This window comes from Rattus norvegicus, chromosome 6 (genome assembly GCF_036323735.1).
Source record: "Rattus norvegicus strain BN/NHsdMcwi chromosome 6, GRCr8, whole genome shotgun sequence".
NCBI classification, from domain to species: Eukaryota; Metazoa; Chordata; class Mammalia; order Rodentia; family Muridae; genus Rattus; species Rattus norvegicus.
This window is the reverse complement of record NC_086024.1, coordinates 104526143-104551663: the sequence shown is the minus strand read 5'-3', so window position 1 is coordinate 104551663 and position 25521 is coordinate 104526143. Positions and strand designations below refer to the sequence as shown.

General features: G+C 47.0%; 2 protein-coding genes and 1 pseudogene across 2 annotated transcripts; 2 read left to right on the top strand and 1 right to left on the bottom strand.

The window, feature by feature from the left end:
• Positions 1-1623: 1623 nt before the first annotated feature.
• Positions 1624-9214, top strand: Rpl36l6 (ribosomal protein L36 like 6). Its single transcript, XM_063262770.1, has 3 exons — positions 1624-1777; positions 1972-2067; positions 2499-9214. Exon 3 carries the CDS (start codon positions 8839-8841, stop codon positions 9154-9156), a length of 318 nt encoding a protein of 105 aa, XP_063118840.1. The 5' UTR covers positions 1624-1777; positions 1972-2067; positions 2499-8838; the 3' UTR covers positions 9157-9214.
• Positions 9215-11645: 2431 nt separating this feature from the next.
• LOC134479409 (galectin-1-like) lies at positions 11646-14115 on the top strand (annotated as a pseudogene).
• A 2014-nt stretch (positions 14116-16129) lies between these two features.
• Positions 16130-16744, bottom strand: LOC120103562 (60S ribosomal protein L39-like). Its single transcript, XM_063262771.1, has one exon. The coding sequence runs from the start codon at positions 16602-16604 to the stop codon at positions 16335-16337; it is 270 nt and encodes an 89-aa protein (XP_063118841.1). The 5' UTR covers positions 16605-16744; the 3' UTR covers positions 16130-16334.
• Between the last annotated feature and the right edge of the window lie 8777 nt (positions 16745-25521).

Sequence of the window (25521 nt, the reverse complement as noted above, 5' to 3'; positions counted from 1 at the left end):
TGGGGGGGGTGCTGACTTCTTTGGCCTCGAGTTTTAGTTTAGACAGTTATCATTTACATCTGAGAGGCTGCAGAAGGAGGCACGCGTCTGTTCTCAGTAGTCCAAGGAGCTGCCAGCTGACATGGCCAGACCCTCTCTCTTCTGTCATGGTGTCTGGTACTTCTCCGAAAGACCAGGGCCAGGTCTTAGGAGTTCATTAGCGCCTGGAACTGTAGGGGAAAGCAGTCTCCTTTGGGACGATAACAAGTTGATTCTCTTCAGGGTGGGACAGAGGATAGATAAGCTTTGACTCAGGTAGAAAAGGAAGAAGAAACGACACACGAATGTCAGTTCACTGAGAAGCAGGGCAGGGTACTCCCTTTAGCAATGTCACTGTCTGGCATGGGGTTGTCGGGGTCACCAACTGGATTCAGGAAGCTTTGTTCACAGAAGATGAATCCGGTGGACACAGAACAGAAGACACACTCCAGACAGCTTCTGAGCTGTGACCATCAGTCAAATTGCCCATGCACTGGAGAGAAATGATTTGCCCTTAGTATGGTCTTGCTTGCAATAAAGGCTGGGGAAAGCATAGCGTCCTGAAACCCCAGACTGACTTTGGAGGGGGCCGTGCTTGATGGAAGCAGTGCTGGCAGGAAGGACTTGGAGTCTAGGGGCTCAAGTGTCAGATGCCCATAAGCCTGGCCCCCACATACTTCCTTAGAATGATTATTCACTGAGACCCAAGAGACCAACCATGCAACCATGTGACAAGTACATGCTGTGGAGTCAGGATCTGAACTTGTGTCGGTTGTGGCCTCAGGGCCTCAAGGATCCTTTTCCTCTAAGCTTGTGCCCTCATGTCAGTTGTCCCTAGCTCCTTGTGGCTCTTTAAATCTAACCAAATGAAATGAAAGTTGGTTCTTTTTGTTTGTTTTGTTTTCTGGTTTTGTTTTTTATTTTTGTTTTGTTTTTTTGTTTTGTTTTTGTCACGTTAACTATATTTCACTGCTTGGAAGCACCTGCAGCCCGTAGCTGTCCCTTGGGGCAGGCAGTATGGAACATTCTCTCTTCACAGAAACCACCATTAGTGTGGTGACTGAAGCCAGAGCTCGTTTTAACACCTGGTGAAGCCCTTTTATTCAGCTGCAAATTCATCTAACTGCCAAACACCTATAGTCTCACCTCGACTTTCTGCAGTCCACCCAGAGATGAGGGGGTGATTCTCGACCGTGTTTCATGAATGAGAGGGATGAAAAGTAGGGCAAGTAATTCACTGGGGCTGGAAGCCAGCACCGCCGGCCTGTCTTCTTTGCTTCAAGGTATCTTCCTAGCTATGTTGGTGCAGAGTCAAAGTCTAGCGGGTCCTTTCAGGGCCTGGGGGATCTTCAGGGGTCTAACTCTCTCCTACACAGGCAAACCCAAAGGTTACTCTGCTGGCCCGCCACCTCCTTTCAATCACCCAGCTTTCTGAATGGGAGACTGTGAGCGAGCTTTATGCAGGAGCACAGGAGAAAAGGGCTCTGTGTGGGAGCCAGGAGGAGCTCTGAACCCCACATAGAGGCCAGCTCTGTGCAGTACTGCCCAGGCAGGCTGGGCCAAGAGGGGTGGCCAACTTTAGCAGCACATCAACCTCCCTGTTTCGATCCTGGCTCCCATGGGATGGTCCTCCATCCTCAGGCACTCATGAAGAAAGGGGAGAAAAGGGGACCATGAGAATCGGATAGAGGCTTTCTTGTTCACCACGGGATGGCATCCACAGGATCTGACTCAAATCCTGAAGCACCCTGGAGGATAGGTAGGTCGCTTTCAACCGTCCACACTGTTAAACTGAGATGAACACAAAGAAACAAGCCCAGGTTGTTCAGCCTGATGGTCAGTGTGGAAGAAGGTGATGCAGCAAAATGAGCAGGTCACGGGGTAGAGTGCTTAGATCTGCTTTTGCTGGGCCTGAGTCCTCTTGATGCTAAAGATGTTCGCTCATTCCTTTAGATTCTCTATTCATCTGGAGGGCAGCGACTCCGACTCCATTCTTGCTAATCTCTAGCACCTGGATTATGTATGGCCTTTGGACAAACCCATGAGCTGGTTAGTAAATGATTGGGATTAGATTCGGGTTGAATGTAAGAGATGGTGGTACCACTTGGCTCCTGCCTGTGATGAGTAATGACTTTCCTCAGGAAAGAGAGAGAGAGAGAGAGAGAGAGAGAGAGAGAGAGAGAGAGAGAGAGAGAAAAGAGGCTTGGGGAGTCTATGTCTATGTCATCAGGAGCAGAAAAGACAAAACCACTGACCAGTGGGATGGGACCCAGGTCCCTTTCTGCATCCTAGGACCTGGCTGCTGAAGGCCCACTCACTCCATGAGTGACCTCTAGTGTGGGCTGGAGTGCCCCTGGTGGGCTGAGGCTGGGAGGAGACTAATCAGAGAAAGAACTGTAAGAGAGAGGACCTCACCAGGATGGCTGAGATCTCCCCATCTCCCCCTCCCCCTTGCCTGCCCTCTTCTCCGACCTGCACAGGTTTGCAATTCATCCGCCGCCCTCCCGTGCTGTTCCTGCTATCAGATGATGAAAACGGAGATTGGTCTAGAAGAAAGAAAGAAGGCGCTTTCTTCCCCCTTCCTCGTCTATTTGAGCCCCCTTTCCTCCCCCATTACCATGTGTTCCTCAAACCTGGGATCCGTCCAAGTCCTAAATGTGTTGGAAAGTGTATCCCCCGAGCAGCTGTGAACCTGCTCGGGCCGCAGTGGCCCGGGGTGAACGAGAAACCGAGAGATAGGGCTGCTAACAATGCAGCCTCTGTTCTTATATGGAGAGCAAGATCACAATCAACATCACACACACACACACACACACACACACACACACACACACACACACAGAGAGAGAGAGAGAGAGAGAGAGAGAGAGAGAGAGATATGCACTGACACACAGAGACACAGACACATGCAAACAGAGACACATGCAAACAGACACAGATACACACAGACACAGGCATGAACACACATGCACACGCATGCACATTTGCCTCCTGATGCCGTCTACCCACATCTATCTAACCAAGTGTTGCCTAGTTTAAACCCAAGGTGGTGATGACTGGGTCACCAAGCTGGCCTCTATGAGTGTAGCCTCTTCCCTAGTTTCCACGTCTTTCACTTTAACTTAGCTGGGAAGACTAGGAGGGAGCTGAAGTGGTTGTGGGTTTGGGGGGTGGGTAAGGGCTTGCCTGCAGCCGAATGGAGTAGCTTTGTCTCCTGACTTCCCACTGAGCTTGTGGACCATGAAAGACAGTTGGATGCACAGCCGAAGGGGCTTTACTGGAGCCTGAGAAGGTTTTGGAAAGCCTATTTGCAGGAAGCAGACATCCTGGAAAAAAAAAAAAAAACCTCACAGGCAAGTTTTGAAGCAGGCCTGGTTGTGGGGTTGGCAGCCGCTCAAGGCCGTGGTGGAGTCAGGGGGCCTTTCCATCAGGCCTGATTACTACCACTCATGAGCCTTGCCAACTGCAGGCACTGCGTGCCAAGTCCCCACGGGGGTCTGAACCACCCACCGAAACAACCATACTCAGTCCCAGCACACCCCTCTAGGCTGGGAGCCGGGGCTCTCTTCTATGACAAGTGTGTAAACTGAGGCTCAGAGCTACCCACCTGCTAGAGGCTGGCCATGACAAGGCTTAGTAGCCTGGCTCTTTAATAAAGTTTCTCATAGGTGGGGTCTGCCAACCTGGTGCCCCCCCAGCTGGATTTTAAAGCAAGCGGGAGGCAAGATGGACATAAATGCTCCCCAGTAGAAACTGTCTCAGAGTCTGCTCTCCCTAGATAAGGTGGGTATAGCCAGGCTCTAGAACAAGATCTTTGTGAGAGGGGCTAACTGCCAAGATTCTGTCAATCCTGAGGCACTGAGATCTTTTCCAGCTTTGTTCTCTCTCCTTCCTCACACCCACTGGGCCTGAGTTCTGTAATGTCTGCCTCCAAGCAATCCCTCAAATATTGTCTCCTACTACCTCAATTCAAGTACATATTCAGTATCTTTCTGAATCATCTCCACATATCTCCCACCTCCATGTCTGTGGATCAAAATTACACATGCTCTTCACGTTCCTCAGCCTAAGAGGGTTTCTTACCTTCAGGGTCACAGATGCTGGTCACAGATGACAGATCCTGGTCATACAAGGCTCACCCTAGTTCATCGCCTTTAATCGATAGCCTGTGTCAAGCAGCTGGTCCATTCTGTGACACCATAGTGCCATTGTTCGCGCTGTTTCTTCCACTTGGCCTATTCTCCCTCTAACACGGTCACTAAGTGGAAAGCATCTCCATCTTTCAGAACGTGACTCAAGTGCCTTGGACTCCAGGGCCACCCCCCTGCTTCTGCTGTTTACCCCACCAGGTTACAAGCTCTCAACCTGTGATGACTTAACCCTCAGGAGACATTTGACCATATCTGTAGACACTTTTGGTCATCACAACTTGCGTGTGTATTGTTAGCCCTATTGTAGGCCAGGGAGGCTGTTAGAACTACACAATGCATGGGGCAGTCCCTCCTGAAAGTGTGTGCCCAGATGTTAATTATGCTGGGCCCTGGAATAGGCTAATGGAATGTCCAATGTTTGGCCTAAAAAGATGTCCAACAACTATTTATGTAACGAGTGAGTGATCGGAATGACCTAGTAGTTATATAGTCTCTTACTGTAGGACTGGTTCTCTTTGAGGCCTTCAAATCAGGTCTTAAGTTCACAAGCACAAGCTTGTCATGCACAAGCACATCGAAGAGGATGGAATAAAATGTACACACGTATCGAATACTTTGCTTTTGGGTGTGAACACACATCACATCTTTTTAAAAGTAGGGGCCTTTGATAAAGCTTCAGGGAAATTGCTCCCATACACTCATGCATCAAGAACCAAACCCTTATTAGCTCAGAGGGAGTAAAGACCCAAGTCCACATCCTACATGGGATGTGGCCAACTTGGAGGCTGCACAGAGAGACTCATGAAGATGATTAAACTCTGGACACCTCCTCTGATGAAGAAAGGCAAAAGGAATTGATATTACTTAACCCAAAGGAAGTGGGTTTCGAGTGTGCTCCAACCACTGTCATCCTGGAAGGAGACTGTCAAATGGAGACAGCTATCAGCCACTCTTTGGCACCAATGACCCAAGAGGCAGAAATAGGCAAGGAGGTCCACCGGCTTACAGACAAAGCAAGCATGTGTGGGGTTGAGCACACATCAGGGAAGTTGATTGGCAGGGCTCTATGTCTCTTGCCTCTTCCCTAGACTACATCCCCATCCTGCCATTTGCACCATTAGAAGGCTGGGGACAGGGCTGTCAGGCTTCGGATCTTGATTCTAGAACTTTCCTTTGAACTGGAGAGGCAGGAAAGACTAACGACTCTGGGAGACAGAGGGGAAGAATATCAGGGAGGGGGAAAAGGTGAGACAGAGGAGAAAGGAAAGCCAGAGCAAAGAGGCAGCTGGAACCACATCAGGAAAATGTCGAGGCTGGCTGGCGAGCCAGCATCTGGAAAACAGACTGGGGGCTATATTTAGACCGCCATGACTTGCAATAATTTGTGTGAGGGGGGAAAAGGAAAATGTGAAGTTGGCGTTGTCGTTTTGGGGAGGGAATGAGTTATAAGAAAGGAGCGGCTGGAGGGGGCCAAGCTGTACATGAGGCCTTGGCCCCTGGCCTCTAGGAGAGGGTTGTTGAACAGCGAGGCCTGTCAGGAGTGAGGGATGGTGTTTACTGAGCCTAATCCAGCTCATGCCCCAGCCCCAGACATGCCCTGTGCTCCCTACCAAGAATGTGGGGTGCATTCCTAGGCGTGCCAGGCAGCTTGTCTCCCACAGCACCCAGATGCCTCCAGGATGGTGCGGGGTGCTCTCCTCGGGGGAGAGGATCAGGCAGGGCTCTGGACGGGGGTCTCACCCGAACAGCACTCTGTAAATCCTGAGAATGTGTATACATCGCAGAGGCCTTTCTCCAGCTGGATTATAAATAGAGGATTAGTTCAAAGGCAGGCAGCCTTTTAAAGCGATGGTGCCAAGCAAAGCCGGCAAACCAAATACAGTAAAACCTTCCTAAGCCCCTGCTGGTTGATTCCAAATAGCATATAAGTCAAAGTCACAGCATTTTCCTGGCTGTAGGTGCCTAGCTGTCCTCTAGTATCCTCGAGGGTCTGCCTGAAGTGTTGGTGAAACCTCAGTTATCTAGATCAGCACACATCACTTTAGACAGCAGAACATACCGATTGGTTTGTTTGTTCTTGTAAATAACCTGCGTATGAAATGCTGTCATTTTGGATCAAAGCTTTTCTTTAAAGCTGTCATATAAGTAATAGATTTTAGTGTAGAGTATGCTGGGATTTTTTTTTTTTTTTTTGAGACAGGTTCTAGCTACGTTACCCAGGCTGATAGAGGACCCATAAGCTCTAGCAATCGATCTTCCTGTCTCGACTTCCTGAGTAGACAGGATCGCAGATATGGGCCATCCGATCCAGCTAGGATGTTTTTATTTTAATTTAATATTTAAAACTGTGCTTACAGTCATTTTAATAAGTATTAGTCTATTATTATTCTAGTCACAACAGATATGTTCAGATGCGTTCTTTTGGGGATTCCATAGGTCTTTTTATATTAAAAAATTTTATTTAATTTAAAATGATATGTATGTGTGTGTGTCTATATGAGGGTATGTTCTTGAGAATGTGGGTAACAGTGGAAGGGAGAATTCGGGTTCCCTGGAAACTGGAGTTACAGGCAGTTGTGACCTACCCGATGTGAACTTAGGTCCTCCAGAAGAGCAGCGTATGATTTGTCTTTAGTTTCTTTCTTTTTTTTTCTTTTCTTTTTTTTCTTTTGGAGCTGGGGACTGAACCCAGGGCCTTGTGCTTGCTAGGCAAACGCTCTACCACTGAGCTAAATCCCCAACCCCTTGTCTTTAGTTTCTTAAAAAACAATTTTCCTATCTCTTCTTTCATAGGCCAGCAGTTACTCTTTCCCTCGATGTCAAGGAGAATGTTATGTCACCAGCAGCAACCTCACATCCCTTCCTTTTTTTAGTCTAATTTACTTCCTTTAGTCTGTTCTGGATTGAGAAACCATCTATGTAAACTTATTAAACTTCTACGTGACCTAAGTGACCAAAAGGGTACCGATACAACATGAGTAAGCTTCCCTATTCCACGGGACTCAACCAGTCAGTCTTAAAGTGCCACAGACCATTCAGCCCTCCAGGGACACAGTCGTTTTGGTTGTACAATTCTCTAAACATTCCAGTATGGGCTTAGGTGGATACCTCTGGCTGCTTAGACACCTCCTGGCTCATCTCCAAGCTCTGGTCTTATTTTAGATAGTGAGGTATGTGGGTAGCTGTGTCCTGGATAGAGGAAACTTTCTTCTGACTTGACGTCTATAGTCATCAAAACTTTGAATTTGAGGTCACTGAGGGTTTTCTTTTTCCCCTCCTAAACTTAATCACGCCAGCGGAGAAGGTATTGAGTTGTAAATTGTCTCAGAAGTAAAGATAGGAACTGGATATTCAAGGTAAATGAACACAGGCTAAGCCAACGCAGAGAGGCTGGGACGTGTTTAGATTGGTGTGTGTGTGTGTGTGTGTGTGTGTGTGTGTGTGTGTGTGTGTGTGTGTCTGTCTGTCTGTCTGTCTGTCTGTCTGTCCATCTGTCCTCTGGTAAGTAATGATCAGAATCAGTGCTTTATGCAGTCTTCAATCAGCCAACCTCCCAGCAGCAAAGAACAGACATTTTGTATAGAGAAAGCCGACTAGGCAGAGGAAGTGACTATATTCAATACCAGTATTTTCAAGCCTTCCTAAGGCTGCAACCCTTTAACACAGTTCCTCATATTGTGTTGACCCCAGCCATAAAATAATTTTCATTGGTACTTCATAACTGTAATGTTGCTATTATTATGAACTGTTCATATCTTATATACAGGATATCTGGTGTGCAACCCCCAAAGGGGTGGAGACCCACATGTTGGGAACCAGTGCTCTCTCTGCTCTGAGGCTAAGAAACAAAGAGGTGACCCTCAGAAGCCCTGCTGCAAAGCCCCAGCCTGAGGCAGTTTCATTAGCAAGAATAAAGAGACAGGAATCTCACAGGATTTCAGAGGTTGTCCTGAGAGGGATTCTTCCAAGGAGTTCCTTTATAAAGGTTTAGCATCAGACTTGCTTTGTTCTCATGCGATATGCTGTAAAGACACTGGCCTCTTTGCTGAAGGTGTCCATCATCTGTTCTTACAAACTACACAGTCATGACCTCTGGGGCATGCCTCTCCTCCCTTCTTCACACACGATTGGGTCAGGACACCTGAGGGTGACCCATTCGGTGGCTAGCCGACAATTATCAGTGATGGATGTGGCTTGACACTGAAAACTAGGGTAAATGAATCTGCTCAGGGGAATCTAGAAGTAAATGGGAAACATAGGCCAGGGGCCACAGACACAGCACCTGGGAAGATGTGCCAGTGCAGATGGAGTGGGGTCCATCCCAAAGCTGACCTTAGTGAGGTGGCAGTCGCTGGCAGTGAGGCTCAGAGAGCAGAGCAGAGGTTCAGTGAGGGACCACTCGTGAGAGCCAGAGCTGAGCCCCCTGAAGCTTGTCTTTTCCTGTGAGTCCCACTTACATTCATGTTCCTGACCCTGAAAGACTTAAGAGCTGGCTTGAGTGGGTCTCTGTTGTCCTGCAACAAAGCTGCCATGTTCCCTGTAAAACAGTTGCTGCGACCCTTGGAACTCAAAGCTAGAGCCATCAAAATGCGACCTTTTCTAGCCTAAGGAGTTACTCTTAAAAACATTTTCCTCCTTCCTGTCCGGCCGCCATCGGAAAGCTGCAGCCATGGCCCTGCGCTACCCCATGGCCGTGGGCCTCAACAAAGGCCACAAAGTGACGAAAAATGTCAGCAAGCCGAGACACAGCCGCTGCCGCGGGCGCCTCACCAAGCACACCAAGTTCGTACGAGATATGATCCGGGAGGTGTGCGGCTTCGCGCCCTACGAGCGGCGTGCCATGGAGCTGCTCAAGGTGTCCAAGGACAAGCGAGCACTCAAGTTTATCAAGAAGAGGGTGGGCACGCACATCCGCGCCAAGAGAAAGAGGGAGGAGCTGATCAACGTGCTGGCAGCCATGCGCAAGGCAGCGGCCAAGAAGGATTGATGACCCCTCCCCCAATAAAAGATGGTTCTTAAAAAAAAAAATTTCCTCCAAGGACCCCTCTTACGGAGTCTTTAATTTTATGCTGTTCTTCTCTGATTTAAAAGTCCAGCACCTTTGTGTTTCACGGAGATGGCTGGTGCCGGGGTTGCCCTGGAGACCACCAGGGCATCAGTCCTAGGTAGGATCGTGCTTAGTCTTCTAACGACAGGGCTGCCTGCTGGCTGGCACACAGATCTGCTTCTTCCATAATCTGATATCCCGCACAGGGGAATCACTGTCAGCAAATGTCAGTGCAGGAAGGGGCTTGGCTCAGCTAGGCCAACCCTGTCATCTTAGCAGTGAGGAACCTGAGTCCTAGAGAGACTACACACTTTATTCAAGGTAAACCAAAGCTGCGTAACAGTTTTTCCCTCTGAATGCTCTCCCCCCACCCTCCTCATTTCAGCTTAATCTCGATGATTTAAAGTACTCTTCTGACCTCAGAGGGCATTTTACATTGTGTGCATTCAAGTTCAAACACTTATTGCTGATTTTCTAAGGCCGATAGAAATGATCATGCACGCTCAGAAAGCTGAGGCAGGAGGATTGCCTGAGTCCAGGACGTTTGAGATCTGTCTGGGAAGCATAGGCAGATCTGATGCCTTGAAACCAAACAGAAAGAAGCGATGTGCAGTTATTTCTCAGAATCTAGAGAATGCCTAAGGTAGAATGAAGCCACGAGTGAAGTATTTCGTTAAATATACAAGTTGATCTCAGTCATTCCATATCTGCTATAACCATGTGCAGAGAGGCTAAATGATGTAATAAGAGAAAATAATGTTTTTTTTTTTTTGTTTTGTTTTGTTTTTCAAGAAGGGGTCTCATTATGTAGCTCTGGCTGTCCTGGATCTCACTATGTAGCCCAGGCTGGCCTTGAACTCAGAGATTTAATTGGCTCTGCCTCCCCAGTGCTGGGATTAAAGTTGTGCAGCACCATGTTCAGCTTGGGTTTTTTGTTTTGTTTTGTTTTTGTTTTGTTTTGTTTTTAAATGTGTAAGATTAAAGAGGTACCATGTGTCATTGAAAAGGGAAAGCTTTAGTTTATCTGAGCAAAGCTGAGACATTAGAGATTTGAAGAGAAAGGGGACTTTAGAATCTTACTCTGTACCATTTCCAGAGAAACCTCTTATGGTTTAATGAATTAAATGAAAAACACATTTTTGAAAGGGGGTGGGGTGGGCGGGGGAAGTGGCTGGGCAGTTAAGAACACTGACTACTCTTCTAAAGAATCCCTGATCAATTCCCGGCACCCACATGGCAGCTCACAACTGTCTATAACTGTTCCAGGGGATCTGACACCCTCACACAGACAAGCATGCAGGCAAAACACCAATGCACGAACAATAAAAATAACTGAAAGAAAACCCTATACAGATTCTGAAGGGAAATATAAATGAATGGCATGTTAATCTCTAAAAAAAAAAAAAAAAGAATTGCAGACTAGAAACAATATGAAAGACAGGGATTAAGTGCATAAAATATTCAAGTGGATTTACTTTGAAAAGTAATGTGAACCAAATTAAAAGGCAATATAAAAAAATCTTGGAGAAATAGAGGCACAAGAGTACCATTCTTTAAGAGTGCTCACAGAGAGCTAGGAAGACGGCCTACTTGTGCTTGCTACACAGCCGTGAGGCTATGGGTTCAAACCTCTCACACCCCTGTAACAGCCAGTGCTGGGAAGCAGCTGGCTGGGGATCCCAGGACAGCCAGTCCACCCAGTGGTGAACTCGGCTTCAGTGAGAGACCCTATTGCAAAAAAGAAGGTGGAGGAAACCCGACGTTGATCTCTGGCTTTTGCACACACAAGCACACACATGTACATGCAGGCCTACACTCACATGTGCACACACCCACATGGACGTATACACATGCAAACATGCTAGAGTGCAGATGATTTGATGATGATGATGACGATGATGACAACAACGACGACGACAACAACAACATCCCAAACCAAAAAGGCCAATGAACAAGGAACAGAAACATGATATTCATAAGTAGAAATGCAAATGGCTATTCGTGATAATCCAAGCTTTATGAATGGCCATTTCCCACTATTATGAAAAAGTAAAGTTTCGTTTATTCATATGTTTTGCAATTACTTAAGTGGTGTGTGTGTGTGTGTGTGTGTGTGTGTGTGTGTGTGTGTGTGTGTGTGCATGTGGCACAGTGCATGTGCGGAGGTCAGAGTTGTGGGTATTGGTTCTCTCCTTCCACTGAGTGGATTCTAGGAATTGAACTGAGATCACCAGACTTGGCAGCACCCCCAGTGCCACCTTTTTGTCCCATGTGTTTATTTTTAAAAGAAAGAATTGAAAGTTGCCACTCTTGTGGGACTCTGGGTGTTTCCATTTGCTGTTAGAGGAGAGAAAATTGGTCCCACTTTTCTGAACACATTGCTTTGGCCATATGTGCTGAGAACACTGAAGATGGCCATCGGTTTTGACTTACTTCTGAAACTGTACCTGTGATGTGGTTATTAGAATGAGCAAATAAAAGAACAGGTTCTCAGTTAAATTTGAATTACATACACACAATAAATACTGTTACTTTTTTTTTTAAAGGCTAAACTGACTTCAGGCAATATTTTGGGGAAATAGTTATGATAAGAAAATTTTCATTGTTTATCTGAAATTCAAATTTCGCGAGGCATTCTGTGTTTTATCTGGCAACACTTGCCTTAAAATTTTAATGCTGGCTGTTTCTAGAGATGGCTCAGTGGTTAAGAGTGCTTGTTGCTCTTGCAGAGGGCCAGAGTTCAGTTCCCAACACCCATGCTTGGTAGGCTATCTGCATCTCTAACTCCAGGGGACACAGTATCTTTTTCTGGCTTCTTTGAACGTGTGTGTGTGTGTGTGTGTGTGTGTGTGTGTGTATGTGCGTATGTGTGTGTGCGTATGTGTGTGTATGTGTGTATGTGTGTGTGTATGTGTGTATGTGTGTGTATGTGTGTATGTGTGTGCGTATGTGTGTGTATGTGTGTGTATGTGTGTATGTGTGTGTGTATGTGTGTATGTGTGTGTATGTGTATGTGTGCGTATGTGTGTGTGTATGTGTGTGTGTATGTGTGTATGTATGTGTGTATGTGTGTGTATGTGCGTATGTGTGTGTATGTGTGTATGTGTGTGTGTATGTGTGTGTGTATGTGTGTATGTGTGTGTGTATGTGTGTATGTGTGTATGTGTGTGTGTATGTGTGTGTGTGTATGTGTGTATGTGTGTGTGTGTGTATGTGTGTATGTGTGTGTGTGTGCCACTAAAAAACAAACATGCCAGGAATGGTGTGGCTCATGCCTTTAATTCCAGCACCTGAGAGACAGAGGAAGGCAGATGTCTCTGAGTTTGAGGCCAGCCTCCTCTACAAAGTGAGTTCTAGGACAGCCAGGACTACATACAGAGAAACCCTGTCTTGCAAAACAAGCAAAACCCCAAACTTATAAATTATAAAAAATTAATATTTTATGCATACTTGACTCACAGAAGATATTTAATAAATATTTGCTGAATAGTTACAATATAGACTATAGAAAAAAATCTAAAACAAAGAAAAGATTTATGCACACATTTTTGTGGCAGTTTCATTTTGTTTTGACATAGTCTTGTCAAGTAACTCAGGCCAGCTCTGAGCCCATCTTCCTCCTACCTCAGATTCTAAAGTGATGAAATTACAGGTTTGACATCAAAAGATAAAAAGAATGCAAGGCACTGAGAGAACCACACAAGGTTCTCAGACCACAAAATGGATGCAGAAACCAATAGTAGAAAAATAGCTGGGAAATTCTCAAGCACTTGAGGATTAAATAGCGGAGTGTAAAGAAGACCAGAATCAAAAGAAAAATCCCGAAAGAAGTTTAAAGGCACTCAAAACCTCAATGAAAATAGAGATCTCTCTGGTGGAGTCTTCCGACAGCTGGTGGAGCAGGTCGCAGGAATCTCTTTTTCCCTTCGGTCATGGCCTGTGGTCTGGTTGCCAGCAATCTGAATCTTAAACCTGGGAAATGTCTCAGAGGTCAGGGAAAGGCGGCTCCCGGATGCTTAACTGTGCCTACACTTCAACCCCTTCCTCATCGTCCATGGGGACGCCAACACCATTGTGTACAATAGCAAGGGTGGTGGGGCCTGGAGAACCGAACACCAGGAGACCTTCCCCTGCCAGCCTGGGAGCATCGAGGGAATGTGCATCATCTTTGACATAGCTGACCTGACCATCAAGCTGCCAGAGGGGCATGAGTTCAACTTCCCCAACCACCTCAACATGGAGGCCATCAACTACATGGCAGATGGTGGCTTCAAGATTCAGTGTGTAGCCTTTAAGTAAAGTCGTCAGTTCATAAACCTCAATAAAGGCGGCTGCCTTTGTTCTCTGCAAATAAGCAAGCAAACAAACAAAATATGGAAATCCAACTTATCACAATTTGTGGGTTGAAATTGTTCAATTTTTTGGGAGATACAACCAGGTAAAACTCTTTTTTTTTCTTTTTTCTTTTGTTCGGAGCTGGGGACCGAACCCAGGACTTTGGGCTTGGTAGGCAAGCGCTCTACCACTGAGCTAAATCCCCAACCCCCAGGTAAAAAAAACTCTTACTGGGAGAAATATAGACACTGATAGACATGTAGCTACTTGGCAGATTAAATCAATAATTAATAATCTTTCAAAATAGAAGGCAAACCAGGTTCATAATGATCCACTGATAAATTTTACCAAATATTTAAGGAAGAAATTACAGTAATCCTTTATAGTAATTTTTAGGAGCTAGGGAGAAAGTGGGAGTAGGTCTTCCTAAATAATTCTATGATGTCAACATCACCTAAAGCCAGACTGCGGTACAGAAAAAGGAGACCGATTATTTCCCACAAACATAGATTCTAAAATATTCAGGGCAATTTTATCAAACCAAATCCCAAAATATATAAAGGTAATTATATATTAAAAGTCAGTGGAGGGCTGGGGATTTAGCTCAGTGGTAGAGCGCTTACCTAGGAAGCGCAAGGCCCTGGGTTCGGTCCCCAGCTCCGAAAAAAAGAACCAAAAAAAAAAAAAAAAGTCAGTGGAATTTCTTTCAGCAATTTGAAGCTATTCAGCTTGTGAAAATGAGCCAAAATGGCACCCATCATTTCAATAAGCTAGGAAAAAATAAAAATCATATGATCATTATCAACAGCCGACAAAGAACAATTGACAAAATTCAGCTCATGGGCAGGGGAATGTATCTTAGTTGGTAGAGTGCTTACCTGGTATTCATAAAGTCTGGGGTGTCCTCTGTAGCACTCATAAAAACAAGCCATGGTAGAACACTTCTGTAATCTGAGCACTTGGGAGGTAGAAGCAGGAGAATCAGAAGTTGACTGTAGCAGGTTTGAAGTCAGACTGGGATATACATGACGCCCTCAACCAACCAACCAAACACTCAACCCACTCACTAGCCAATTAACAAGCAAACAGTCTAACACTTTATTCCTGACCCCTCTCTCCAACATTCTGTAAATTAGGAACACAGGGGTATTTCCTCAGCTTGAAAAGATGTCTACAAAAAAACCACATGGCCAACATCTTACTTACTGATGAGAAGCTCAAAGCTTCCTAACCAAGAGAAGGAACAAAAGAAGCCCAGCCCACTGCTTTTCAACACTACTAGAAGTCATAGGGAATGTGTTAAGACATGAAAAGGAAATAGAACGCACGCAGATTAGGGAGGAAGAAATAAAGTTATTTTTGTTGCAGGTGACATGAGTCATAGAGAAAATCCAATGGAGTTGACTAGAACCCACACATGGTTACAAGGTTACAGGATACAAGGTTAAAACAATACTGTAACCTGCCTCTCTGTATACCAGCAATGAACAAGAGGATTTGAAATCAACCCCATTAGCATTGGTCTGGCATGTGGGGTGCATATGTACACAGTTGGTGTGAGTATATATAGTCACTATTGGGGCCATATAGAATCAGTGTCATCAGACTAACACACACACTCTGGTCATCTCTGCTGTAAGACGTCTGAGCTCTGAAGAAGTATTCTGGTCACAGAGATGATGGTAAAGGTTAGGAGTGGGGTCTCTCTGTGTGTGTGGAGTTAGGTGGAGGAAGAGTCAGGGAAATGAAATAACTGGAGGGGACAGAGAGGAAACACAGCAGTGACTCAGAAGGTCCCATGTTCTTTTCAAGGGTATATCCTCACCTTCCTAACTTCCTTTCACCAGTCTCTACCACTTCCGGTTTTCTTTTTTCCTATTCTAGTCTACTATGTATACTTGAAGCAGGATCTACGCAGCCCCAGCTGGCCTTGAACTCTGATCCTCCTGTCTCAACATTCTGAGTGCTGGAATCACTGGGAAAAGCCACCACATTCTTATGCTGTGCTGATGATCCAACCCAGAGCTTCCTGTCTGACAGGGAAACATTCTCTCAAAAGAGCTACATTCTCGCCCTAGGCCCTACCTCTTAAACATTCTACCACCTCCCAGTAATGCTATGGCCAGGTGCTTTATACTGGTAAATTTTCATTTGGTTCTATGTGCATGGTGCATGGTTGTCCCTCATCCCATTTCAAACCCAAGCATGCTTGTCTCAAAATGTCCTCCAATGCCCTTGTCTCAGGGTGGGCTGCTTAACTCTGTGACAGTGAGGGAAAAGAATGAACAATCAGGCAAACACTGTAAACTCTGTGTCCTTGAAAGCAGCTAGAAGGTAAGTCAGTTCCAACAGAGGGATCTGTTGTTGACTTCATGATATTAAAAATACCTGCAGTGCAAAAGGGGAAGGAGCTCACCCATGGAGAGAGCTTAGCTGAGAACTCTAGCTGACTGCCTCAGCTTCCCAAGTTCCTGTTGGATGCTTGAGTACCGGCTAAGATTTGATGATGCTATCTCTCTGTCTCTGTCTCTCTGTCTCCCTCCCCCTCTTCCTCCTCCTCCTCCCTCTTCTCCTCCTCCTTCTCCTCCTCCCCTTCTTCCTCTTTTACTCTGACTTGTTTCATTCTTTTTTTTTTTTCAGTTTGACAAGTTCTAAATTTTATTATTGGACAAGCACCCTAATCTAGACACAAGTCTCAGGTTAAAAATGTTGAAATCCATCTGGTAGGACTGATTGACAACCACAATGAGTATAAACTCTCAGTCTTTTCATTGTGTGGATCCTTACAGATCCAGCTTCCCTCTTCCCCAGTGTCTCCTCCTAGAGTTGTGCCTGATTTTGTTACCAGTTTTCATCCGAATCCACTGAGGAAGAGAACGATTTTGCTTTTGTTTCTTGGCTAGGAATCGCTTGATTCTGAAGGTCTTGTGAGAAGACACGGCGAGAAGCCGAACCAGGCGTAGTGTGCATGATGTCGGAGGAAAGGAGAAAAGCTGTTTCATTCTTAATAGACACGCTCGTTCACAGCTTGAAGTGTGGCTCTTGTAGGTCATTCTCTGGGCAGTCAAGGACCAAAATCTTCAACATACGCTTCTTAAGGAAACATTAGGTATCTGAACTACAGCACCCTTCAACCCAGCCCTCAGTGCATGTGGCCGAGGCCATGTGAGTGCTCTCAGTGGAGCATCCATTTCATGAAACCTTCCCGTGCAGTCCAGGACTTCTGTGCCAGATGCGTGTCGGTTCAAGCTGAAGATGAAGGAGGCTCCTTTTTTTCTGGATCCTAAACTGCCTCAGCCTCACACCACAGCTTTAAGTGTAAAAGGAAAAGAAATGTCCACTGTGCCGTGGCCCTGAGGCGTGAGGGTCTGATACAGTAGCTAGCCTCACTGGACATCTCCCTCACCTGGGCATTCTTGGGCTTTTCCTTGCCTCTGGGAAGCTCTGTGTTGTACCTTATTACCAAATCAACCTTCTGTCAATGGATGTGATTATGTGGACTTCTTCCCCTGCCCTAACCCTTCCATGGCCTCTGTTTACCTACAGACTCAAAGACATATTTTAGAGAGGCTTGGAGCCCTGGGGCTGCAAGCTTCTCCCTCCTACTCACTCACACATTCTTGCACTCCAGTGTAATCTGACTACTTAGAAGCCTCCACCTCCCTCCCCTCCCCCACCAAAAGCATCCTGCCCCCTCCTGCTGTTTTTTTTTCTCCTTTTCTGCCCTTGTCCTTTAAGGCCCATCTTTGACGGCAAGACTTTTCAGGTTCTCCAGCCCAGCAGGCAGAGTGGATCCTCTCTGCTCAAAACCTTCCATTTAAATGTCATACAGGTCTGTTGGTTGTTTGTCCCTTGGTTGTTGTCCTGCATGTAACATCTATGCTTGTGGAACCTCCCTCCCCTCTCACTGGACTGTTGGCTGAGTTCAAGCCTGGGCCTTAAGTGTTTGCCAGGCAGACTCTAGATATAAAGTGGGTGCTGGCTCCCCTCTTCCACTGCCCAGCAGTCGTCAATCTTTCTTTCTTGAGTGTGAGGCCACGGGGGAATGCAGTGTGTCTACAACCAGTTCATCCATCTCCCTCCCCCAGCACACCCAGAGGGCTAACTGTGTGACCTTTTCCATCTGTGGCGCTCTCTCTCTCTCTCTCTCTCTCTCTCTCTCTCTCTCTCTCTCTCATTTTTCTCTTCCTAGGTAGGGTCTTGGAGCTTGTTCAGAAGTCTGGCCTGGCTGGGGAGAAGGCCACTCAGTTATATTTAGGTTAGTAGACATCAATTTAAGGCCCTTTAAAAATAAAGTCCTGTTTCCACTGGATTCCCAAGCATGTCCCCACCGACTCCTTGCAAGAAGCCCATCTGCCTCCTGCAGGCCCCAGTCTCAATTATAGACCCTTCATGTGGCCCACACATGTGCGAGCATGAGTTAGGATGTTAGCTAACAGTCACCCTGCCCAGTTCACAGAAGGGCTTTTCTCCCCTCCCCGAGTCTTCCTTCACCCGTCTGCTCTCTCCTTTCTGTCCCAGAGCTTGTGACTTCTCCGAGGCCTTTCTCTCTCCAGTAGCCAGAATCTGACCTGGTACCAGAGAAGGCACAGCCTTCTCCAGTTTCTGCTCCCTGTTCTTCCCAGTTCTACACTCTATGGTCAGAAGCCAACAAGAGAAAAAACATGAAGTAGATCACGGGACTTGCGACTAGGCTAGAATGTGACATGGGGCTTTGAGTGCATGCTCTCTGTGGGTGGCCTGTGTGTGCAGGTGTGCACATAGAGACATACTGAGGACGCATGAGAGGAGGCGAGTGTGAATGCCAGGCCGACCCTCCCTGCTCCCTCTGTTAGCCCCACGGCCCTGCTCTTTTCCATCCCCACTGATGAAACAGTTCTTTATGTCTTATTCACATCCTGTCTTGACTACCACAATTGTCTCCTTGCTGGGCCCACATGTCTCTCCTCACCAATGGGATCCAAATGTTGCTGACACAATAATCTCACTGCCTTCATGCTGCAACTGCATTCCTCCACTTTTGCACATTCTTCTCTCTTCCCCTTGCCTAGGGGAATCATGCGGGCCACCATCTCTCAGCCCCCCCCCCTCCCTTTGGCTTTCTGGCTGCCTTTTCTCTCACCCTGTTGCTGCTCTGACATCACAGGGCCTTTCAGTATTCAGGCAACACCCGCAGTGTTGATTCTTCAGCACCAAAAGTGGCAGGGAAGCCTCTAGGCACTGAGAGACAGCAACAATCAGAGCTGAGAGAAGCATTCAACACAAACCAAACAACAGCATCAAGAATCAGAAACGCTTGGAAGAAAAGGGAAGCTGAGGGGCTAGGGAGCGATCCCACATGAGAGTCTGGGAAGGTCTCTCTGAGGCCTGGGATCTTCTCTCTACTTCCCTTAGACTCCAGCCTCAGGGCTGGCCCGTGGGGCAGAGAGCCCTGTCCTCTTTTTCCTCTTTGTTTCTTTTGTGCTTCTCTGCATTGGAAGGAGGCAGTGGCCATCTCTGCTCCATCAGGAGACCCATTACAGTCTTGACTCACCTCGGGCTGGAAGAAATCAAGTACACACTCACCTTCCCCAATTTCCACTCCATTTCCACTTCCTATCCAGAGCACTAAGTAGTCATTTAAATGTGATTAAGTAAGGCTGACCAGTGGGTTCCCTGCCTGAGTGTCCTATGGACATCTGATGTCTCTCTTCCTCTAAATTAGAGAGCATCTCCAGGCAATGGTGACCCAACTGACCCCATCCAGGCACATAGGCCCTTCTCTTCCTATAAAGTCCAGCAGAACCCGTGACATTGATGCTTGGCGACAATGGACATCATCTTTATTTTCAAACAAGACGGGGGTAGGGAGACAACCAGTGATGGGGGCTTCCGTGAATAATTACATTAGCCCATGAAATAACTATCTTGGAATTGGTAGTAATCAAAGTTGTTACCATTTAAAAAACAACAACAACATTGTATATGTGTGCTTTCCTTCTAAGAGGAGGGACAGGAGTGGAACAAGATGCAGCCAGGGGTAAGTTTAGGCTGAGAGTAAAATATGAGTGGCTCACCTCCCCACAGGCGCTCTCTGGCAGTCAGACGCTCACACAGGATCCCTTCTCCAGGCTTCTTAGTGCAGTCTAGTTCAGATCTGCCTGGATTGGTGCAACCATTGTTACCTACAGAGAGCTAATGAACGCGATATGTAAGCATTTCACATAAAAATGTACAAAGTGAATATAAACTATTTTGCAATTTTTAAAATTTCAGTTGGAGGTTGAAAGAGCATTCTGAGGGCAAATAAAATGATTAATTATTAATTCTAATAAACACATATGATAGAAATAAAAACGAATTACAAGGCATATTATTTGAAAGATTTTTTTATTTATTGTGTGTATGAGTTTGCCTGGGAATATGTGCATACATATAGAAGCCAGAGGTTGACCTTTGATGTCTTTTTTTTTTTTCCGGAGCTGGAGACCGAACCCAGGGCCTTGCGCTTGCTAGGCAAGCGCTCTACCACTGAGCTAAATCCCCAACCCTGACCTTTGATGTCTTCCTCAGTTGCTCTCCATGATGTATTTTTAAAGTAAAAACAAGAATAAAGTTTAAGGGCTGGAGAGATGGCTCAGTGTTTAAGAGTACTGACTGCTCTTCCAGAGGACCTGAGTACCCACATACGGTACTCACAACCAGTTGTAACTACAGTGTAAGGGAATGCAGTACTCTCTTCTGGCCTCTTCTGGAACTGGAGCTATAGGCCATGTGTGCAGAACTCAGGCCCTCTAGGAACAGTACTCTCTACTCAAGCCACCTCTCTAGGACTTCCCGTTAATGTTTGAGACAGGGTCTCGAATTGAACCCGGAGCTAACTGATGGACGAGATGGGCTGACTAGTGAGTTCCAGCACTCCTGCAGTATCTACCTCTACAGCACTGCACTGGGATAGACCACCCATGCCCTGTGTGGGTGGCTTCTTCACGGGGGGGGGGGGGAGAGGGGAAGGTGATTGGGAGGGGGAGGTGGGGGGGGTTGGGAAATCCAGACTCAGGTCCTTACACTTGGGTGGCAAGCACTCACCAGCCATCTTTTCAATCCTGAAGATGAATTCTTAAAACTAATTCCACCTATTTTTTTTTTCTCTCTTCTCACCGTGGCAGGTAGAAAATGACTAGGTTGTGTGCTTAGCTTACCCTTGGGGCTTGCTTTCTTCGTGGTTTTTTTTTTTTTTAACCAATAGCTGCCAGCAAAGTATCAGACTGTGGTTTAGACACAACAGGGTGAAGCCCTGTGTTCGGTGGCCATGCTGTCCAGAACTCCCTCTCCCTCGTAAAGCAGGCAAAAGCAGACTATCCTGGGAGAAATAAGGGCCATTCCAGGGAGAGGAAGTTGGGGGTGGGGGGAAACAGAGGGTGGGGATATGGGAGGAGCCCCATCCGTTAGCTAGACTTGTCCTGCTCATCTATGATTGGATCAGATCGCCCATTCATCTGAAATTGCAGGGAGGCCCTCATTCAATCACCCTAAGTGGAATCTGATCTTTATCTCGGGATAAACATTCCAAATGGAAGGTGAGTGCTGGCAGATAAGGAAGATAAGAAAGCCATATGGCCCTGTCACTGGAGGCTCCCCGGGGCTTATTCCTATAAGGATTAATGAGTCTGAAGGGGATCTCATAAAGTGCTGTCTCTGGAGAAGGCAGAGCCTTCCAAACCCCTACGTGGGCCTGTGAACTGTCCACAGACATGGAAGGCTAGAACTCAGACCTTGCTGTTGCAGCTCTCTGGCCTCAGTGGGGGCCTCCCGTCTGCTCTCTCCATCTCTCTCCATTTCCAAAGGTTCGCTGCGATCAATGTCTATACTGCACTGAGTATCCCACCCGCATCCCTGTTTATGGCTCTGACCAGTAATGTCTGCCAGGATGGTATGGGAGAGGCATTTCCAGGTTGAGAGTTTTCTTTGGGTCTGTTAGGACCAGGAGACCCAGGGAAGCTCGAAATCCCAGGCATGGGCGAGGGCAGGTCATATGAACTCCTAAAGGAAAGGGATCTGGGGCAGAGGAGAGAGGGAGGGGAGAAGACTTTCAAGTATGTCCTCTATACCCTGGTGTCAAAAGGCACTCCATCCTGCATTCCTCTGGTGCTGCTGCTCCTGCACCACCGTTCTGACTCGCCGTGGACGTCTAGGTTTACAATCGAGTGCTCCCAGAATAGGAGCAGCATCCAAACTGGGTCAAGGAAACCAATGGTAACAGGAAGAGTAGCCTCTAGAGTCTGAGGGTCTACTTTATCTCAGTGTCCCCACAATATACCAAAAAGGGAAACTGAGGCTGGGAGAGGCTGAGAGGTCGCCCGAGTCTGCATACACAGTAAGTGCTGAGGCCAAACCCAAAAGGTCAAACCTTAGAGCTACAATCTTGATGCAGAGAGGGGCCTGACACTCAATTATTATGTCCTGTCTTCAACAGTCTTGGTCAATGTTAGGGAATCAGAAAGGACTCGATAAGACTCTTCCAACCCTCAGGTTGGACAGCCCCATGTTAATGTGGGCAGTTGTGCCTGGCTGTCAAGCAAGCCAGTCTGAGCTGGATTCCATACTTTACTTGCTGACCAACCCAAGCCTAATGCTGTTCCAACAGCTCTGGCCAGGAAGAGACCACCCTCCGGACCCCTAATCCAGGACGCGCAGGGGAAGTAGAAAGAGCTGAGGAGGGAATGTGGGGCCCCAGAGTTCCATCCCTGGGTTTCCCTGCTTCAGGCTTGCTCTGGCCAATGGTCTTGGTTTCAGTCTTCTCTGTGCTCTGAGCACATCTAAACATTTGGAGAAAAACAAGAAAGTGAACAATAGGCGCTTGTGGGCTGGAGAACAGGCCTGACTTCCCCCTGGGACTCGAGCGCTGTTCATAAGCTGCCCCAGCTGCACTCTCACGGTTGGGATGTCACTGGGGCCTGGCTGAATTACAGCCTTGTCCTCCATGGGGTCTGCTACTGACTCCTTTCATACCCAGGGAATGCAAATGTTGGTAGGGGGAACTGGGGCTGTGCACAGAGGAAAGCATGTTTTCCTGCCTGGAGTTTGGGGAATCAGACAAAAAGGACACAGACAGACAGACAGACAGACACAGACAGACAGACAGACACAGACAGACAGACAGACAGACAGACAGACAGACAGACACACACACACACACACACACACACACACACACACCCCTACTTGGTACGGAAGCTCTGCCAAACCATCTCCTGACAGATGTGTACTAACCAGAGAAGTTTGCCCCACAGGAAAACAAAACAAAACAAAAACAAAACCCCAGCTCTCTATCGAGTGGACTCTGGGCACAGCCCCAAGGAGCTCAGAGTCCACAGGACCTGGAGAGCAGAAATTGCCTCCTGTGTGCCAGAGGAGTTTCACCAGGAGGTGGTAGCATAAGTACCCCATGAGTTATAACACTGAGGAAGGGGGGGCCAAAGGGGACTTCTGAGCTGGCCCCTCTGAGACTGTTGCTTCTCACCATTACAGCCTAGGTTGCAGGGATTAGAACAGAGAAATACAAAACAGAGCCCAGACACCTCAGCTAGGGCTGAGCGGTGGCACCATCCATACCCAGTAGGACTAAGTTCCCTTGTCAAGAGTTCCTCACCTTGTCAAACCCAAGAGGTTCCTAGGACCGGAGGCAGCTTTGAGCAGTGTCCCGTCTATGTGGTATCCCATGAACAGGCCCCAGTGTTTTTGGAGTGGCCGCCCAGACATCCCATCATAGTCTCAGGAGGGTGAGTAGCCCTTATACTCACTCGACCTCCCTCCCTGAGCAACGTTTTGGATCTGAGAGCACTTCTGGGTTGTTTGTGCCCAAGGAGAGGAGGAATTTAGCAAGAAGTCTGTGGCTGGGGGACAGTACGTTTACTTTCTGAAAGGATTAGTGAAGGACCATCCAGGGGATGTGAGCGGCACTGTTGTAAGAGCTGGGACCGGAGAGGTTAGAGTGGTTAAGAGGACTTCCAAGAAGGACATGAGTAACAAAGTGGAGGAATTCAGAACAAATGAGTTGACTTCTAGAGAGCAAAGGCAAGGATTTAGTGTCTAATAACTCCAAAATGGCTGTTAGGTCCCACTAAATGTGAGATTCCTCCCTTTTCCTGCCCCAAATAGTTTTGGAGACAGAATAGTCTTCTTCTTTTTTTTTATTTGAATTTTTACGAGTGTCTTGTCTGCATGTATGTATGTACACCCGAGGAGTGCCTTGGAGGTCAGGAGGATCCTTTGGAATTGGAGTTATGGATGGCTAGAAGCTGCCACGGACTGCTGGGAACACAATCCAGGTCCTTTGTAAGAGCAGCAATGCTCTTAACTTGAGCCACTGCTCCAACGGTGGGATAGTGTTTTTATGTAGCCCAGGCTGACCTCAAACTCTCATTCTCCTGTCTCTGTCTCCAGAGTGCTGAGATTTGATGGAATACACTACATACCTGGCTCTTAGTGTATTTGTTGGCCGCGTGGGACTGTGAAAACTTCATGGTCTCTGCACTTCTGAACTGAGCTCCATTCCTTCCAGCACATTAACATGAGGCTTTGTTCCTTGTCAGGGAGCTGGGCTGAGTCCCACAGGGGCCGTGTCTCTAGGCACCCCGATCTTCTCATACTCAATGCTCTCCTGAAAGTCCACTCATCTAACACAAAGGAGGCAAGCAAGCCGTCTGCATGCGTGTTTGAAGGGGACACTCTGTTCCTTGGAAGTAAAACAGCATTACCCTTGCATTTCTTGAATCACAATCTCCTGGTATCTTTTCCACCAAGCCTCCCAAAATTTCTATTAAATCGATGCAGCCTTAGAATTGAGTGAATACAGTAAAAGCCTAGTTTTACTCGCCTCTGAGACACGATCTTTGAACGTGTATGTCCACAGTTTCATGTGGGCTTTCCCAGTGTGTTCTTTCCCCCCCTCGCAATTGAACACACAGTTGTCTGGCTTAAATCAAGTGAGCATCTGAGTTAGGGCTAAATATTCTCCACTTTCGGCGCGCCTAATGACTTCCATCTTTGTTTAAATTATGTTAGGTCTGTGAGACCTGCCCTTCTTATCTCTAACATCGGCACTTCAATTTTCCATTTCCATTCAGTCTTAGGAAAGAATTAAGGTCAAAATGCAAGAAGAGATTCAAAGGCTCACACAAGCACCACCAAACAGGCAGCAGGTGAGACTGCAGAAATGGAATTGTTCCTTGGCAGGATCCAGTACCACAGATGTCTCAATGGCTTGTTCACCGGCCAACCTGGGATAGTCTGAAACCAGGGCTTGGCCCAAGAGCTTGGGATGGTGTTATATAAGTCAAGGGGAAACATAGGCTATTGCCAGAGTCAGAGGTCGAAGCCAAAGGTGACTAGAATGATCTCATCTTACGAAGCACAACAGGTGTAAACCCTGGCACCTCTTGTTTGCGTCGGCAAACATTGCCTTTTGATGAAGCTGTGGGTGAAGGTCACTCCCCACATTCCTGAATTTGGGGGTACATGAAAAGAGTGGGTCCTAGGACCCAGCACCCTGCTATGTAGCTAGAGAGACTGTGCATGTTTATCAGGAGGTTCAGTCAAGTGGCCAAGTTCTAGGCTACATTTTCCCTAAAATACATCGGCTCCAGGCTGCTCTGGTCACTGCATGACAGGGAAGCGGGGCGAGTTGCTATCATCTGCAGAGATAGGGGGCTTACGGCCAGCGGAGTGGTGAAAGGACACTTAGTATTCCTTAAAGGCGTTCTTCAGGAGACCAACAAGTGCCTGGAAACAGATCCCCGGGAAGTCTCTGCCACTTAGCAATTGGAGCAGGGATTGTACGGTGTGGTCCTTGTAAACTCTGCAGTTCCAGAGTGCATACTGAGACCCTTTCTCCTCAAAGTTCCCTGATTACCGAGACTCTCTCATCAAAGCTTTACTCTTGAGACAGAGCTCCTCACATGTGGAAAACATGTGAGGAAGTGGCAGGCT